The sequence below is a fragment of the Eptesicus fuscus genome, chromosome 5 (assembly GCF_027574615.1).
Source record: "Eptesicus fuscus isolate TK198812 chromosome 5, DD_ASM_mEF_20220401, whole genome shotgun sequence".
Classification (NCBI taxonomy): Eukaryota; Metazoa; Chordata; class Mammalia; order Chiroptera; family Vespertilionidae; genus Eptesicus; species Eptesicus fuscus.
In genome coordinates this window covers 9465718-9485814 of record NC_072477.1, presented here as the reverse complement: position 1 = coordinate 9485814, position 20097 = coordinate 9465718, and the positions used below count along the sequence as shown (strand labels likewise).

Below are 20097 nucleotides of genomic sequence, written 5' to 3'. Positions count from 1 at the left end.
CATATCTTTTTTTTTTTTAAATATATTTTATTGATTTTTTACAGAGAGGAAGGGAGAGGGATAGAGAGCTAGAAACATTGATGAGAGAGAATCATCGACCAGCTGCCTCCTGCACACCCCATACCAGGGATGTGCCCGCAGCCAATGTACATGCCTTTGACCAGAATCGAACCTGGGACCTTTCAGTCCGCAGACCGACGCTCTATCCATTGAGCCAAACCGGTTTCGGCAGGAAACATATCTTTTAACCAACCCTTGGAAATGTAAAGCTTCTTACCCTTTCAAAACCACAAAAGTCTGCCCTTGAAAACTAGAAGGAAAAGAAAAGGAACTTTTAATGTTTGCTTGATATGAAAAGGCATAACAAACTGCAGCAATTTAAATGACACTAAATGCAATGTTTCCTTTATATCCCAGCAGTTAGGAGAGTCGCACTGAAACCAGCCTCTTAAGAAGTTTACACAATACCCTGGAGATTTCCTCTTCCGTCTTTGCCTTGTTTCACCATTTGATTACTTTATACCTTAACTTAATCCCAGAAAGGATCTGGGATCCAAACCCCATCTGTTGATGATTTAAATGGAGGAGTTGAGAAGTGTGTCGAAATACACGAAGTCTGTCACCCACTTGGGATGAGGAAGGCACACCCTAAATCTGTCCTTTTCTCCATGGCCTCCTTTTGCCCAGCCCAGTGCAGCCCCTGGGTCAGGCCCTCTGTACTTTGTCGACAACTCTCTGCTTCAGCAATCCCATGATAAGCACATGGGAGGCCAGATTAATTGTCTGAGCAACAAATGGTGCTTTCTCAGAGATAGTGAAGAAAGCGGGAGGCTGTGAATATTTGGATAGCTGAAGAAAGGTAATAATTACCATGCATAAGAAATACCTACTTCTCAATCAATACAATTGCCCTTTCCATACTTAACTCTTATCTTTTCTTCTATTGTTTCTAAATCTTTATTACTACGAGTATTTCTGTTGTGGTAATTTTTGAGAGGTATTCATTAACATGCTTAAGAATTTCATGCTATGCATATTGTATATCTTCACCAAACTGTATATTCCCTTCTCTCAATCCCAAGAGTTACTTTAATTTATGTTACTTTGTAATATGATATTTAGCTTTGCAAATCACCTTAAAGCATTTTGGGAACATATATAACTATAGGTAGATAGATAGATAGATAGATAGATAGATAGATAGATAGATAGAAAGGGTGTTTTCTACTTATATGTATTTAAAACTTACTATAAATTGGTATAGTAACAACACTAGCACCATTTCAAAATATTCAACACAATATTAATAACAAGGCAAAGGAAGAAGTCACAGTATTATGCTTTTACATTTTTTTAAAAGGAAGAAGCATTTCGATTTTAAGATATACCACATATAATTCAAGTATTCAATGTTTCTACTTTATGTCATGAAAAACATTTAATTTTTGCTAAATTCATTACAAAGCAGTTCACATACCTTTAGAACAGGGGTTGATGGATAACGAAGATCTCCACTTATAAAAAGTCCCAAAGAGGTGAGGATAACTAAGAAATGATTTGTTAAAACCATATCCACCACTGAAAGCTCTATATGTTCTAAAGGAAGAAATCATACCATGGATTATAAAGTAAGGAGAAGGTGAAATATTGATCAAATGTTGATATAGATGAAGTGCTGAAGATGAGGGCACTGTTAGAGGATTTACCTTCTCCAATTTGGGAATAGATCATATCTGTCAGGTTATACCACTGGGTATCATCATAATGCCAAAATCCGGAAAAGGTGAGGCCTAAGTAAACACCTATCAGGAGAGGGAAGGAAAAATAAGGCAAAGTGAGTAACTCGCTTCTATGGTGCTAGGTCTTCATGGGCCAGAGCCTGCTCCATCTTCCAACCCATTCTCTGCCCAGGTCTCCACTCCACTCCCCTCAGATTGAATCTCATTTCCCCAAGCACTGGAAAGATGAAGTAACTACAGGTTATGCCACAGGATGTTAGCCAACCATCTGATTTAATTATTAAGTATTTTGTTTTATATGGAAGTGGGGTCAGAATACGCCACCCCAAAACATGCCACTTGGCCATCAGGATTATTTTGAGTTGAAGGCAACTGAAATCAATAGATGCAAGAGGAGTTCTCTATCTTCCCCTTATCTGCCTAAAAGCGGGGCATAATTTCCCCTTGAGAAAGGTGCCCCATTGTACCAGAAAGAGAAGAACACTCTTATCACTAGAGATATGAGTGGACACTGAGACAGGTTTGTATAAACAGATCTTACAAAATAACTCTTATTATTCCCCCTCCCCCGCCATTTCCTAGTCACTTCCCCACACTTTATCATCCTTTCCTTTGTTCAAATGGTTATATAAACTTCTGAGTTTAACTACCACTTTGAGTTTCATTCACTTATTTTCTGTGAACTCCCTTGAATGCAAATATTAATAAAAACCACACTCCTTTTCTCCTGCTAATCTTTGAGAGTCTAATTCAGATCCCCTGGGACTGAACCTAAAAAAGTAGATGAAGAGTTTTTCCTTCCTAAAATCCCTCTGAGCATTAATATGGCCCTATATCATTAGTACAATTTTAGTAAACAATAAAAAAACTCTAAAGAAAAAAATTTAATATATTTTATTGATTTTTTACAGAGAGGAAGAGAGAGGGATAGAGAGCTAGAAACATCGATGAGAGAGAAACATCGACCAGCTGCCTCCTGCACACCCCCTACTGGGGATGTGCCCGCAACCAAGGTACATGCCCTTGACCGGAATCGAACCTGGGACCCTTGAGTCCGCAGGCCGACGCTCTATCCACTGAGCCAAACCGGTTTCGGCTAAAGAAAAAAATTTAAATGTAAACTCCCAGAGAGAAGAAATTATGTTTGATTTACTTTAATATTTGTGATTTTAGAAATAGAAAAATATTTGCTAATGCCTCATGAGAACCTATTTTGTGAAGAGTTTGGATTTTATTCTAATGGGCAAAGAGAAGTTTATAAGTGATGTGAGTTGACTGACACTTGAGAAGATCACTCTGGTGGCTGTATGGAGGGTGAGTATTCTGGGACAAGACTAGAAAAGGGGGAGACCACGTAAGAGGCTGTCAATTAGTCTTGTGGGAAAACAATGTTGACTTAACATAAGACTGTAGTGGAGGTGAAAAGTGGTCACCTTGGGGATAGACGCTGGACATAGCACCATCCTGGAATGTCAGGAGTCAGAGCAGTCAAGAATGTGTCCTAGATTCTAGTTTTGAGTAACTGGATATTAATTAGGAAGAAGGATATTGGAGAGGAACTGATTTTAGAGGGAGATGAACCAAGAGTTCTGGATTGGGATGCTCATTACACAGCAAGGCAAAGGTAAACGCGACAATCAGGTATAGGAGTTTGGTCTCCAAGGAGTGGTCAGCACCAGAAATGCAGATGTGGGAATTGTCAGCCTGAAAATGGCATCACTGGCCCTGGCCCTGGATTAGGTTTCCCAGGGAGAGAAAGTGGTTACCTCAGGAAGGAGAGCCATGGACCAAGCCCAGGGGGTTCATCAGCATTTTAGGGTCACACTGGAAGGAGCCAGCCGGGAAAACTAAGCAGCGATTAAGAGGCAAGATAAAAGCAATCGGAGGTGGTGTCAAGAAAGCCAAGAGAATAAAAAGTTTTGAGGAACGAGTGGTCAGTTGGGTCAAAGGCTGCTGAAAGAGAGCCGGCAATGTGGAGACTGTGGGTGGTCTTGGGAAGAACCGGTCAGTAGAGTGGTGGGAACAGGTCTGATGTGTAGTGGAATGAAGATGCATGGGTGGTGGACAATGGAGCTGCCATCTGTAATAAATTCTTTCCAGAATTTTTGGCTTTGAAGGAAAACAGAAAAATGGGGGATGGGAATAAAGCGAGATTTTGCTTAAAGCTGTGGGATAGCAGAGTATGCTTGTATGCTGATGACCTGATCCCATACGGAAGAAGAACATACATGAAAGACGAGATTTGCAGGTGAGATGCAGGAGCAAGATTCTTCAGATGGCTGGGCAGGGCTTGGGATCCAGAACTCAATGGATGAGGGGTGACCTTTGATAGCAGCAGAGACACTACCCACAATGCAACAGGCAAAGAGACAAAGCAGGGGAGTACAAATATAGGTAAAATGGCAGACATGCAGGCACAAGGATAGAGTTCTTGCGATCAGTCTTGGCTTTCTACATGAAGTATTACAAGCGCAGCTGAGAGTGAATAGAAAATGAAGGTGATGCTGAGGGTTTGAGGAGTGGGAAGAGGTGTGATAAGCTCATTTTGCCGAGTGGGAAAATAAACATACCAGGGAAGAGAGAGAGGATTTATGGGCAGTGCTGAGTACCCACTTGAGACTTGTGATCACGAATTTTACAGTCAGGCCAGTTGGTGGAATTAAAGTGGGATTAGTGTGTACATTTTTTTTTCCCCCCCTAGCAATATTCTGCTATTCCAGGGCAGGGGTAGAGGTGGTTTTAACCAGAGCTGGGTTAATGCAGGTAAGGGAGAGAGAGAAGGGCGAGGAAGTTACAGAAGTATTTATAAGAATGGACTATGCAAATGATGGTGAAAAAAGAAGGCAAAATTCTGGGTGATGAAAAAAGTGGGAGGGACACCACAGTGCAGTCTCAATAAAATCAAAGAAAAGTTGGAGTGTGAGTACCGGAGGAGAGTGAAAGAACAGGAGGCAGTGGACAGAGTGTGAGACGCTTGCAGTGGAGATTTGGGAGTAGTAACATTATTAGAGACAACGAGGTCAAGAATATGACCACAGAAGTAAGATGGGGGAAGATCAGTGAAGGAGAGGAGGCCTTGGAACTGAGTGTTGCATGGGTCATTCATAAGTTTAGGACAATAGTGACAAAAGTAGGGCAGAGAGGAAGTCAGGGGTCTAAGTGAGTGAGTGTGAGTGATGGGAAGGTCACCACAGGCTGGCAGTAAGAAGTGGTAGAGGGAGGCAAGTCTGAGTTCAAAGGAACTGAGCATTTCAGAGGAGAAGACAAGAGTAATTATTATTCAGAAGTAGCCCTAGGGAACAGGGATGACAACCCTGCCCCTGGGCTCTGAGACATGTGACACCTCGGGGAGGAGGCTACAGGAGAAAGAACGCTACCTGGGAATGGCCAGGTTATTCTTTATGGCATAAAGAATATGCCATATTCTGAAGTTAGGGAGGCGTTCAGAGTAAAGATTAGAAGTGTTGGGGAGTTTACAGATGATAGACCACAAATTCCACTGAATTGGATTTGGCTGGATGGAAAGGGGCAGATTTTGGGTGAAATGAAAGGAAGTCAGAACAGTTTGTGTGTTTGGGTGTCATAGGTGACCTAGGAGGTGGAGGTTTTTGGGTGACTGATAACACTAGGATGAGAGGCATGGCAGGTGTGTTAGGAGTGTCACTGAGGAAGAAGCAGGTCATAAGTGCAAACTGGAGGACCCCCTGTTCCCACCATTAATTCCATGAGGTCTGAAGGCTGGGAGGCTGGACAAGGGCCTCACCTAGGAACTGCTAGTTTTGGCAGTGGCAGCTTGATAGTGTGGGAGCCTCTTTTTTGCTTGAGTGCAGCGGTGGCCAGCTGGGGAAAAGGTGGTTTCATCTAAAGAACACGTTGCTGGCCCTAACGTGGGGGCCAGTGGATAGAGCGTTGGCCTGCAGACCGAAGGGTCCCAGGTTCAATTCGATCAAGAGCACGTACCTTGGTTGCGGGCACATCCCCAGTAGGGGGCGCGCAGGAGGCAGCTGATCGATGTTTCTCTCTCATCATGTTTCTAACTCTCCCTCTCCCTTCCTCTCTGTAAAAAATCAATAAAAAATATATTTTAAAAAAATAAAGAACACGTTGCTGAAGCAATTTATTTTCTCAAGACCTGGTGGTGATCTACTGAGAGAGACCTTAACAAGCAGAGACTGTCCCTTCTCTCTGTGACTCTCACTTGTGTGGCAAGATTGAGCTCCTGTGGCTCACAGAAGTAAGGCAGGATTAGGGGTTTAAGGGAAGGAGGAGGGGCCATAGCCTGGTATCCATAGAACAAACCGGAAAAGGACTGAGCTTCCGTGAGTTGAGATAGAATGGAAAGAGACACATTCCTTTCTTTTTTCAGAAAATATATTTTTATTGATTTCAGAGAGGGAGAGAGAGATAGAAACACCAATGATGAGAGAGAATCATTGATTGGTTGCCTCCTGCATCCCCCTACTGGGGATCAAGCCCACGACCCGGGCATGTGCCCTTGACTGGAATCAAACCGGGGACCCTTCAGTCTGCAGGCCGGTGCTCTATCCACTCAGCCAAACTGGCTAGGGCAAGAGACACATTTTTAACTAAACAATTCGGCACAAGCAGGCACTGAGCTAGAGAACTCAAAGACTGGAAGCCATTAGAAATGCAAAAAAAATTGGGGCAAGCCTATCATCTTTCCCTATACCAATGCATAGTTTGAATCTATTACTTTATAGTAAGTCATGGTAGGGCAAGTTTTTGTTCTTTTTATTCTTTTTAAAAATTGTGTTATTCATGTTGCTTCACTCTCCCATATGATTTCAAGGATTGGCTTGTCAATTTTCACACACACACACACACACACACACACACACACACACTGCTGTAATTTTTCTTGGAATTGTATTGAATTGATGGATAAATTTATAAACAATTAACATCTTTACAATACTAGAAGTTCCTGTTCATGAACATTAACATTTTATTTATTTAGTCATTTTTATGGCCTCCGTTAAACTTTTATAATTTCTGCACAACAGGCCTTGCAACTCTTTAGGGTTTGTTTGTTTTGTTGCTTTCTAGGTACCTTTTGGGGTTTGTTACTTTCTGAATAAAATTTTTAAAAATTAGAGTCTTTTGTCTTTGGTGGAGTGGTTTTCATAAATTGTTACTATAGCCTTCAATTCTGTGGCACTCCCATATTTGTTCTAATAGCTTTGCGGTGGAGTCTTTTGGACTTGTATGTGGATACACATATTAACTATGAGTGATAAAAAATTTTCTTTCTTATTTTTAAAATTCATTTATTTATTTGTACCTTCATATTTACTGGTTTTTGGGGACCAGGAGGTCATCAAGGACCTGAGATAAACAACTAGAATAATACAATCAGTAGTTGAAATGTGTAAGGATCCTAGTATTACAGTAGTAATGGCAAAGCACATACATAATAAATATAATAATGCTGTGGTACCTTAGAACTGCAGGGCCTATTTACACATGGCAGGAACAGCCATGCAAAATAGATGGATGAGAATCACAGCGAATAATCTCTGGCAGGAAGTGATGCATTAGTGGAAGGCAGAGGACAAAGGAAATCAGGAAAGATGCTCAAGTCAAAATGGCAAGAAGTCACAGGGAGAAAAATCGTAAATCACACTTGCAGGTAGACAGGGTGCAATGACGAAAGGTAAACCCTTAGGTATTTCTAGGAAATGCTTTTACTCCTATGTCTATACATTTAGCATGTGCCATCAGTTAAACATCGCTGTTACAAAGTACAAAACCTCACTTCTCACATTCAATAAAGCCATTCACTTACCACTAAGTGCCGAGTTCAGAAGGAAGCCAAGCAATGCCACGTCGTTGGCGCAGGGGCATTTTGTTGCTTTCAGGTCCGCCAGATGTGGAAATACATTTTTGATGCTGTCTTTTGTTATGACAGTCCCAAGATTCCAGTGAAGAATGGGTTCTGTGAAAATCAAGACTCTTGAAAATGGAATATCGCTGCTTTCCTTTAAGGATTTTAGAGCAACGATGTGAATGAACTATTCCATTTTTCCAAAAATGGGGGTATTACCTCACTCTTCATTCATTAAAAATACATCAATTCTTATTTCCCAGAATAGGAAGAATGAAGCCTAATTGCCCTTGATGGGGGCCTGGCAAGGTCACCTTGCAGAAGCGCATGTGAGATGGAACATACTGACTGCCTTGGCGATCTTTGGAAAATATAATTGGCCACAGGATCTACCCCCAGAAACTAAATCTTTGGGTCACAGGATATGCACATTTATAAACTGGAGCACAACTTCTGCTTCAAGAACCCATATATTTACTTTTATGTTTTATTTTTTTATTTTTTTATTGATTTCAGAGAGGAAGGGAGAAGGAGAGAGAGATCGAAACATCAATGATGAGAGGGAATCATTGATCGGCTGCCACACTGGGGGTCAAGCCCCACAACCCAGGCATGTGCTCTGACTGGGAATTGAACTGTGACTTCCTGGTTCGTAGGTCGACACTCAGCAATGCTGGCCTGGTTACATTTACTTTTTGTTCTCTTCCCCCAACACCATCTCAATAGCAGTAGATATATAAGAATGAGAATAAATCCAGAGTAACAGTGGGGAACAGGGAAGTTATCATTAGTGGCCAAGACACTCAGAGGGATTTCTGGGAAACAGAAAGAAGTGAGGGTAGAACCAACAGGAGAAACCAATCAGAGGTGGGACAGCTTCAACCCAGCAATCTGTTCTTGGATGTGCAAAGGGTTGGAGGCAGATAAAGTCAAATTTTACTGCATAAGAAAATGGGAGGCTTTCTTTTCTTCTGAAAAAAAAAAAGGGGGGGGGGGAAGAGCATCCAAAAAGTAAGCCAGACAATCTGACAGAATACTGCTCTCTGAATTTCAAAAACATAGTCAAAGGACTTTAAAGAACAGAGATATCTGATAATCAATTCTTGAACTGTTTACATTTCTTCAGTGTAAACCTCCTCCGCCTCCCCAAACTTTTAATAAAATCTGCTACAAAACCAAGGACTGCACATGATATATTTTTCACGGAGCGCAAAGCCAGGAAAGGAACTAGATTTCCATCTGGGTTGACATAGTGTAGGGACGGCCAAGAAGGGAAAGAGACACGATTTATAACCAAACGAATCCACTCCAAAAGTCAGAGAAATTTGGGGCAAGGCAGCTGACTTTCCAGGGCGTTGCTCCAGTAAGAGATCTAGGGTTTATCCTCCATGCCTGGTTTCCCTCACCCCCAGTCCACCAGGAAGTCATATCAGCTCTACTTCCAAAGCATATTCTGAAGACTCCTACTTCTCACCACCTCCACTGCTAAGCCCACAGCCCGAGGACTTCCGGACCATTCTTTGAGTGGAATAGGGCAACAGCTGCCAACCAATTTCCTTTATTCTATTCTTGCCATCCTTTCCCCAATATTCAGTTCTCTGCACAGCAGCCAAGCGATCTTTTTATAAGGCATAAATCAGAATTTATCACTCTCCTGCTTAAAACACTCCAACAGCTTTTCACTATAACTAGAATAAAATCCAGACTTTTTACCATGATCTCTGCCAGCCTCTCCAAGTTCATTATACACGACTCTGCCTGTCACTTACTATGCTCCCACAACACTGGTCACCTCTCAGATCCTCTAACAGGTGGATCCCAGGGCTACATCTGGAACCTTTCAGAGCTACTCATTTGTTAAGCTCTGTACACTCTAAAATAAGTGTACATTAGTTTTTAATGCAGTGTGTAATACTCTGGGTACATCTCAATATGTAGATGATTCAGATTTCAGATTATTTTTTAAATGGAAAGAACTTTGTGTTGTTATTTTAGTATTTAAAAGTAGCATAAGACATCAAAATATCTCAAAGACTTGCGATGATTATTCAACAACTGACTTGCTATTTATAAAAATTTTGGACACTATGACAACAGGAAAGACAACATTTTGCCCTTTTTGTTTTAGATATGTTCATTTTGGTTAAAGAAATAAAATAATACAGACATGATTGAAGATACCTTTGCTCCCCTCCACAGTCCCATTCCCAAATTCTTCCCAGATGCAACCACTATCATGAAATTGCTGTGTGTATTTCTAGTCCATGCTTTTCTTTTTTCACTACAATATGTATGTACCCATGAACAAGATACAGCATTGCTTTATTTCCTGAATAAATTTCCTGAAATATATATATATATATATATATAATAATTGATTTTAGAGAGGGTGACAGAGATAGAAACATCAATGATGAAAGAGAATCATTGATGGGCTGCCTCCTGCATACCTCATACTGGGGATCGAGCCCGCAACTCAGGCATGTGCCCTGAGCGGTAATCACATCTGTGACCTCCTGGTTCATGGGTTGATTGATGCTCAACCACTGAGCAGCAATGATTGGGCATGGATTTTCTGAATTTTAGATAAATGCTTTCCTACTTTATTTGGAACTTGATTTTTCACTCAATGTTTTTGAGTTCTGTTCTTGATGACATATATGGGTCTATTTGCTTCATTTTAACAGAACATAGCACATGTATTTGTCCTTTCCCTATTGCTGTACATTATGTTGTTTTCCATCTTTCTTATTACAAAAAAAAAGTTGCATTCAATAGATTTGTATATGTCTCTTGGTACCTATGGAACCTTTTCTCGAGAGCAGCTCTGCACATCTGAATCAGCTGTGAGAAACTTTTTGCTTTTAACAACAGATGACTGGCCCCACTTATGGAGATGAGATTTTAGTTGGGGTTTAAGGGGTGGTACAGACATCATTACTTTTCTTAAAGCTACCAAGGTGATCTTTTTCATAAAATGTACTATTTATGTTTACTCTGCATAGCACCCTATTAAAGTGGGAGTGAAGAATAAAAGTAAAAAGGAAAGCGAGGATAAATACAAAATCTAGGATGGAGGATTTTTAAAAAAATTTATACGATAGTATTATAGGCGATTTAAAAATTGGGCTGTGAATCAGACAACTGAAAAAAAAACACCTAGTCAGTTATATCACTCAGTGTTTATAACCTTAAAATTAAACAACCAATTTTTCATGAAAAAGTAGAAATGTTCTTACTAAGACTGAACAAGAAATTTTGCTGATGGTCCTCCTAAAGAAGACTGATGCAATGAACAGTATCTTCTAAAACATCTTTATAAAAGATGCGAGAACTAACTTTAGAAAGCCATTGTTTGTTATGACCAGCAAGGTGGCCATAGAGAAAACACATTTCCATATTTCTATAGCACTCTTTACAGCACTGTTAACAATTACCCACATGTTTTTCGTTCTTTGTCTGCCTCATTAGGATTGTGAGCCCCTTCAGAGTCATGATCATTTCCTAATTATTTACCTCTAGTACTTAGCACAGAGTTAGGCATATAGTAGATTACAAGATTTGTTGCGAGAATATTACAAATCCCATTTTACTTTAATCTGCTGGCATTTACCTCGGACTTTATCCAGTAGTGTTCCTTCAGTAGTATAAGAATTTAAATCATGTTGTAAAGAAATTCTTACTAACCATTCTTCTACAGCTGCAATATCTATTAGAAAACAAAAGGCAAATAATTAACCACTCTTTAGTATGTCATGTTGGTAAAATTTAAGGCCATATGAACATTATCAACAATGATGACCCTTCATTTCTCCATCATTTTGATTGCATTTATATATGTTTTATATAGTCTGCCTACAAATATTTTAATGATACAATAAGAAAAAAAGAATTGTGAAGTGTTCTATCACCACAGCAATGAATCTAGATAATATTTTAGATAATAATTTTTCTCTAAGAGCAGCCATGGCTTTGTAAAAAGAAAATTATGCACTTAGGTAAAGTGGTATAATATTATTTAAAAGTAGATAGACTGTGATTAATTAAAATATATAGTATAAGCTCTAGGGCTGACAATAAGAACACTTTAAAGCATAAATAACATGTCAATACTGGAGATAAAATGGAATCATAAAAAATAAGTAATATGAATGAAGACATGAAAGGAAAAGGAAAAGAGATGGAATGAATAGAAAACAACCTGATGGTAGATTAAGTACAACCATACCAACAATTACATTAAGTGTAAATGATCTAAAAATACTAATTAAGAGTCAGATTTCCAAATTAGATGTAAAAGTCAAGACTGAACTATATGCTAACTCTAAGAAATCCACTTTAAATATAAAAGCATAGATGAGTTGAAAGTATGAGTGGTATCTGGGGAAGCCAAAGATGATGAACTCAGCCTGGGAGCCCCTGCAGTGGTTGTGCCAACAGGCCAAGACTGAGGCTGAGGCTGAAACCAGGGTGCGCCCATGAACAACATGCCTGACCCAAACAGCTTAGCTGCACAAGCGCTCATACCCACCCAGGCCTTGAGGTGGATCTATATCACAGCAAGGATATGGCTCTTCCAGTGACTGCCGAAGCACCTGGTACCCAAGGAGATCAATTGCTATTTGTGCTCTTGCTGTCACCACTCTTTATCAAGCAGTTCCTAGACTTTGGGCAATGGTGTGAGAAACATCATATATGTTTCTACAAAAGGAGCTTCCTGCGCAACTGGCTAACACAATGAGGGAAGTCAGTCTTCTGATGGAGAACCAACTGGCCTTCAATGGGACTGGATCAAAGTTGAAATATGCATAACTTTCATGAAACATAAAAATTTTAAAACATAAAAGTATTAATTGAGCATAGTGGTTTGGGTCAATTTCTGGGTTCTCTATTCTATCCCATTGGCCTATACGTCTGTTCTTGTGCCAGTACCAGGCAGTTTTGAGAACAGTGGCTTTGTAGTACAGCTTGATATCTGGTATTGAGATTCCCTCCTGCTTTGTTCTTCTTTCTCAGGATTGCTGCAGCTATTTGGGGTCTTTTTTTATTCCATATGAATTTTTGGAGAGTTCGTTCTAGGTCTGTGAAATATACCGTTGGTATTTTAACGAGGAGTGTATTGAATCTATAGATTGCTTTGGGTAGTATGGACATCTTAATGATGTTGATTCTACCAGTCCATGAACATGGTATGTTCTTCCATCTGTTGATGTCTTCCTCTATCTCTTTTTTCAGTGTCCTGTAGCTTTTTACCTCCTTAATTAAGTTTATTCCTAGATATCTTAATTTTTTTTTGGTGCAATGGTAAATGAGATTGTTTTTTTAATCTCTCTTTCTGTAAGTTCACTATTGGTGTATAAAAGTGCCATTGATTTCTTGGAATTAATTTTGTATCCTTCTACATTGCCGAATTAATTTATTAAGTCTAATAATTTTTTTGGAGTCTTTAGGGTTTTCTATGTACAGTATCATATCATCTGCGAATAATGACAGTTTTACATCTTCTTTTTTAAATTGGATACCTTTTATTTCTTCCTTTTGTCTAATTGCTATGGCTAGCCCTTCCAGTACTATGTCAAACAGGAGTGGTGAAAGTGGGCATCCCTGTCTTGTTCCTGTCTTAGGTGAAATGGTTTTAGTTTTTGCCCATTTCACCTAATGTTTGGCTATAGGTTTGTCATATAAGGCTTTTATTATGTTGAGGTATGATCCCTCTATTCCCATTTTGCTGAGGGTTTTTATCAAGAAAGGGTGTGACAAAGGAGGCAAGAACATACAATGGAATCAAGACAGTCTTTTTAATAAATAGTATTGGGAAAATTGGACAGATACATGCAAAAAAAATGAAACTAGACCACCAACTTACACCATACACAAAAATAAACTCAAAACGGATAAAGGACTTAAACATAAGACAGAAAACCATAAAAATATTAGAGGAATCCATAGGCAGCAAAATCTCAGACATCTGCCGAAGCAATATCTTCACCGATACAGCTCCTAGGGCAATGGAAACTAAAGAGAAAATAGACAAATGGGACTACATCAAAATAAAAAGCTTCTGTACAGCAAAACAAAACAAAACAAAACAAAAACAACCATCAACAAGACAACAATAAAGCCCACTGCATAGGAGAACATATTTGCCAATGTTATCACCAATACGGGTTTAATCTCCAACATTTACAGGAAACTCATACAACTTAACAAAAGGAAGATAAACAACCCAATCAAAAAATGGGCAATGGACCTAAATAGATACTTTTCGAAAGAGGACATAAGGAAGGCCAAGAGACATGAAAACATGCTCAAAGTCACTAATCATCCGAGAGATGCAAATCAAAACGACAATGCGGTACCATCTCACACCTGTCAGAATGGCTATCATCAACAAATAAACGACAAGTGCTGGCGAGGATGTGGAGAAAAAGGAACCCTCGTGCACTGCTGGTGGGAATGCAGACTGGTGCAGCCACTGTGGAGAACAGTATGGAGTTTCCTCAAAAAAACTAAAAATGGAACTCTCATTTGACCCAGTGATCCCACTTCTAAGAATATATCCCAAGAAACTAGAAACACCAATCAGAAAGGATATATGCACCCCTATGTTCACAATTTACCATAGCTACGATTTGGAAACAGCCTAAGTGCCCATCGGCAGATGAGTGGATTAAAAAACTGGTACATCTACACAATGGAATACTACACTGCTGTAAAAAAGAAATTCTTACCATTTGCAACAGCATGGCTAGAACTGGAGAGCATTATGCTAAGTGAAATAAGCCAGTCAGAAAAAGATAAATATCATATGATCTCACTCATTAGTGGTATATAATGAACAATATAAACTGATGAACAAAAACAAATCCAGAGACAGAGAAACATCGATCAGACCATCCAACCTCAGAGGGAAGGTAAGGAAGGGTGGGAGTAAGAGGGAGAGATCAACCAAAGGACTTGTATGCATGCATATAAGCCTAACCAATGGACACAGATACCAGGGAAGTGAGGGCATGAGTGTGTGTGTGTGTGTGTGTGGGGGGGAGAGTGGGAGGGATAAGGACACATGTAATACCTTAATCAATAAAGAAAAACAAAACAAAACATAAAAAGAAGTGCCCTGAGGATCCACACGTCTTGGATAACTTCTTATAAGTCTCGATTAAAGTCAGAAATAGAAAAAATGATGTGGGTCGAATAAATGGTACATGGAATGATTGAATATAAGGAAAAGTATTGGTTTGATACTTTCATGGGAGTAGTATCCAATATTTTCTGGATTGGTTTTTATACCAACGGCATCTCTTTCCACCTGCTTATTACCCAGCACACATTTCTGTTTGGTGGCGGTACCAATCCTGCTCACCCTAAACACATAGGAAGTATTAATCTCACATGTGATGCTGGTAAGTTAGTGAAAGATGCATATGGAACAGCCAAGAGGCTGTGTAAACTGTGTTATCTGGTAGACCCAGAACTGAAAGTTGAAGACTTCAGTGCCAAAGCGCCAGACAAATGTATTCAGGAAGTTTATGTGCTCTCACACGCTATTCAAGAACTGAGAACAACCGTAGAATTATATGAAGAGTTATAGGAAAGAGGACTACCAGTATGTGGCTGTTAAAACCCATGTTACTTTGGGTAAAGAAGACTTATGCATTAGATAAGGACCAAGGTGATAGTGTCCCACTCTGAAAAAATAGCACCACATTTATTCCAGTGCTTGAATGTTTATTTCTCTATACTGGTTGGACATTGTAGGAAGCTAAAGTAATCCAGATAGTGTGGTACTGGTAAAAGATAGAGAGTTCAGAAATAGCAATTTCATGGAGATAAATAGCTTGAACAACAATGGTGTTGGAATAATTACATATCCATATTCCCCCCCCAAATTAACCCTCAGTTCATGTAAGGTACAAAAATTAACTCAAGTTGAGTCACCAATTTAAATACCAAACTTAGAACCATAAACTTGAGTTAGGCAAAGATTTCTTAGCTATAATGCCAAAAATATAATCCATAAATTAAAAACTGCTCAATTAGACTCAATCAAAATTAAAATCCCTGATATTCAAGAGTCATTCTTAAGAGATGAAAAAATACAAGTCATAGACTGGCAGAAAATATTTGCAAATCATGTATCTGACAAGGGACTTGTATAAAGAATATATAACAAGGAAGATTTAAGTAGATAATTCACCAAATGGCAAATAGGCACAAAAGCTAGGCTGCCACATAACACTTAATAGCAGATTCCATAGTAAAATAACATATTATATATTATAGCCTATAACATTTTAAGATTAATGATTCAGTTTCAGTAAAATTAGTTGGTGTACAAATTCCTCAACACTTTAATTTTCAAGTTCTAGAAAAGGATAATATAAATGTTATATATATCAGAATAATCTATAAAACAATTGTTAGAAAAAATACAAAAACCTCAATTAAATTTGAATTTCAGGTTAACCACAATTTAGTATGACCTAAATATGACATGAGACATTTACATGGGATAGTAGGCAATTTTGTAATATAATAAGAATTTTTATTTGCTAAACTTGGCAATCCAGACCCATGACTATAATAATTAATTCAGATCACTCTTACCTGTATTTTTTGTAATGTTTTCTCTGGGAATATCAATCAACCAGTAAACTTGATCACTGAACTTCATTTAAAAAGACATCAGAAAACAATGTTAATAAAGCACTTACTTTGGCATATTACATCCTATCCTTTAAAAACAAAAATAAAACAAAAACATCCAATGCATATACCCTTTAACCAGTAATTTTATTCTTAGAAATGTATACTACATTAAACTGACCACTAAAAAACTATTGGAATTCATAAATGAGTTCAGCAAGGTTGCAGTATACAAGATCAATATACAAGAATTAATTTTATTTCTATACATTTGCAAAGAACAACCCGAAAATGAGATTAAGAAAGCTATTTCCTGCCAAAACTGGTTTGGCTCAGTGGATAGAGCTACGGCCTGCGGACTCAAGGGTCCCAGGTTCGATTCCGGTCAAGGGCATGTACCTTGGTTGCGAGCACATCCCCAGTAGGGGGTGTGCAAGAGGCAGCTGATCAATGTTTCTCTCTCATCGATGTTTCTAACTCTCTATCCCTCTCTCTTCCTCTCTGTAAAAAATCAATAAAATATATTAAAAAAAAAAAGAAAGCTATTTCCTTTACAGTAGTATAAAAAAATAATAAAATATTAGGAATATATTTAACAAAAGAAGTACACCACTTAGATTCTGAAAAATACAAAACATTGTTGCAAGAAATGAAAAAAAACCTAAATAAATAAAAAATATCCCATATTCATGATTTAGAAGACTTAATATTATTAAAATGGCAATACTCCCCAAATTAAACTACAGATTCAACACACTATCAGAATTTCCACTGACTTTCTTGCAAAAATTGGCAAGCTCATGCTAAAATTCAGATGAAAACTAGTGAAATTCATATGGAAACTAGCAAAAACAAGCTTGGAAAAAAAAAGAACCAAGTTGTAGGACTCATTCTTCTGATTTCAAAACTTACTACAAAGCAATAGTATCAAGGCAACATGGTACTGGCTTAAGAACAGCTGTATAGGCCCTGGCTGGGGTGGCTCAGTTGGTTGAGAATCATCCCATACACCAGAATGGCTCTGGTTCTATTCCCAGTCAGAGAAATTGCCAGGGTTGTGGCCTTGATCCCCTGGAACATGCAGGAGGCAGCCAATTGATGTTTTTCTCTCTTTCTTAAAGAAAATATTTTTAAAAAGAATCAGAAGTTATTGAGAGAAACCAAGATGACGGCATAGGTCAGTGATGGGCAACATTTTGAGCTTGGTGTGTCAAACTTCGCCAAAAAACTGAGCATAACTCGGGTAGTGTGTCACTTTGAGGAAAAAACATTATTTCGCAAATGTTTCATCCTCGGCATGCGGCCGCCTCAGCAGCCACGTGTCATCAGAAATGGCTACGTGTGTCAGTGCTGACACGCGTGTCATAGGTTCGACATCATTGGCATAGGTAAACACCTGAACTTGCTGCCTCGTACAACCACTTCAAAACTACAACTAAAAGACAAAATGGACATCATCCAGAACCACAGGAAGGCTGGCTGAGTGGAAATTCTACAACTAGAAGGAAAGAGAAAAGCACACTGAGACTCGGAAGTAAAAGCAGAGGAACGGAGGTGCGTGTGTGCGCACGTGCGGGCAGAGAGGGCTGGCATCTGAGTATGCAGCTGTCTTTTTCAAGCAGGAGGGAGACACAAGCTCCCGACTGCTTTGAACTCCAGTTCCAGGCAAGACTCTGGGGACCCAGACTCATACGAGGAGAAACTGGACTGTCTGGCAGTGGGCGGAACACAAGGGCAGCTTTCTCTCAGAGGTGCCTGCAGTGATTACCAAGGGACACTGAGACCCAGGGGCCACTTAGGGCAGGACTGACGGGAAGCCATTTCTGTTTGCTCTGCCCTGAGACTCCGCCCCATCCAAGCTGTGTGGAGAGGCTTTTGCATATGAATGGCCTGGTCCTTTGAAATCTAAACTTACCTAACAAACTGCAGCTGAGTCAAAGAGACCCAGAACATCCAAAAGAAGACCCAAGGTCCCACAGCAGCTTGCATTGTTTTACAGCTGGGCCTCATCTGGGCACCTCCAAACCCCAAACAAAGAAGAGGAATCTGCAGTTCTCTCCATAGCTCCTGCTGAGTGGCCTCAGGCAGAAGCTAAATTAGCACCTCCTTGGAGATCCAAGAGCCAGTGTACCCAGGGGTCAGAGGGGGACCATCCAGATTACAACTCCTCAGATCCATAAGGGACACACTCAGGGGGAAGACTCAGTGAGCACCAAAGCCCCACTGAACCAAGTCTTGCCTCATAAGGGTGTCTCCAGCACAGAAGTTCTCCCATTGTAGACACAGCTGATACTCACAACCAATTTGCCTGGAGATCAATTCCTCCCAGTGATACCAACAATAATCAAGGCTTAACTACAACAAAACTGTGCATACAGCCCACAAAGGGGTGCACCAAGAGTGTACACCTCAGGTAACTGGGGAGGCTGAGCCACTGGGCCCTATAAGACACCTAGCACACAAAGCCACTCTATCAACTCAGGGAAGCAGCCAAAATGCAGAGACAAAGAAACAGGTCACAAATGAAAGAAATGGAGGAAAGCAAACTATAGGATATAGAGTTCAAAACCATGGTTATAAGGTTTTTCAAAAATTTCCTAGAAAAGGCCGATAAATTTAGTGAGACCCTCGAGGATATGTAAAAGGACCAACTAGAAATTAAGCACACACTGACTGAAATTAAAAATAATATACAGAGATCCAACAGCAGACTAGAGGATACAAGAATCAAGTCAAAGATTTTAAATACGAAGAAGCAAAAAACACCCAACTGGAAAAGCAAAAAGAAAAAAGAATCCAAAAATATGAAGATAGTGTAAGAGCCTCTGGTACAACTTGAAGCATACCAACATCAGAATTATGGGGGTGCCAGAAGAAGAGAGAGAGCAAGATACTGAAAACCTATTTGAAGAAATAATGATAGAAAACTTCCCCCACCTGGTGAAAGAAATAGACTTACAAGTCCAGGAAGCGCACAGAACCCCAAAACAAAAGGAATCCAAAGAGGACCACACCAAGACACGTCATAATTAAAATGCCAAGAGCAAAAGACTAAGAGAGAATAGTAAAAGCAGCAAGAGAAAAACAGTTAGTTACCTACAAGGGAGCACCCATATGATTTCTCAACAGAAACTATGCAGGCCAGATGGGAGTGGCAAGAAATATTCAAAGTGATGAATAGCAAGAACCTACTACCAAGATTACTCTACCCAGCAAAGCTATCATTCAGAATTGAAGGGCAGATAAAGAGCTTCACAGATAAGAAAAAGCTAAAGGAGTTCATCACCACCAAACTAGTATTATATGAAATGCTGAAAGGTATTCTTTAAGAAGAGAAGAAGAAGAAAAAGGTAAAGATAAAAATTATGAACAACAAAATGACAACAGATACATACCTACCAACAAGTGACTCTAAAAATTAAGTAAATAAAAAATCTGAGGAACAGAATGGACTGATGAATATAATAGAATCAGGGACATAGAAAGGGAGTGGACTGACAATTCTCAGGGGAATGGGGTGTGAGGGGTGGGGGAAGAGATTGGACAAAAATCATACACTTATGGACGAGGACAGTGGGGGGGGGGGGGTAAGGGCATGAGGTGGGGTGGGGAATCAGGTGGAGGGGAGCGATGGGGGGAAAAAAGAGGAACACCTGTAATAATCTGAACAATTACGGTTTATTTTAGAAAAATAAAAATAACCTAAAAAATTATGAAAAACAAATACATATCTATCAATAAGTGAATCTAAAAATCAAGTGAATAAAAAATCTGATGAATAGAATAAACTGGTGTATATAATAGAATCAGGGGCATAGAAAGAGAGTGGACTGACAATCCTCGGGGGGAAAGGGGTGTGGGAAG

General features: G+C 39.4%; 1 protein-coding gene and 1 pseudogene across 1 annotated transcript in view; one reads left to right on the top strand and one right to left on the bottom strand.

Annotated features, from left to right (window-relative positions):
- Positions 1–20097, bottom strand: part of CATSPERB (cation channel sperm associated auxiliary subunit beta) — an 81675-nt gene that overhangs the window by 49387 nt on the left and 12191 nt on the right. Inside the window, exons 4-9 of the mRNA XM_054715454.1 lie at positions 16195–16255; positions 11198–11293; positions 7546–7695; positions 1707–1802; positions 1478–1596; positions 278–310 (exon numbers count right to left, since the gene is read on the bottom strand). Of these exons, the coding sequence (XP_054571429.1) occupies positions 278–310; positions 1478–1596; positions 1707–1802; positions 7546–7695; positions 11198–11293; positions 16195–16255 (555 nt within the window). The remainder of the gene's footprint in view (positions 1–277; positions 311–1477; positions 1597–1706; positions 1803–7545; positions 7696–11197; positions 11294–16194; positions 16256–20097) is intronic.
- Positions 12152–15251, top strand: LOC114229911 (pyruvate dehydrogenase (acetyl-transferring) kinase isozyme 3, mitochondrial-like; annotated as a pseudogene).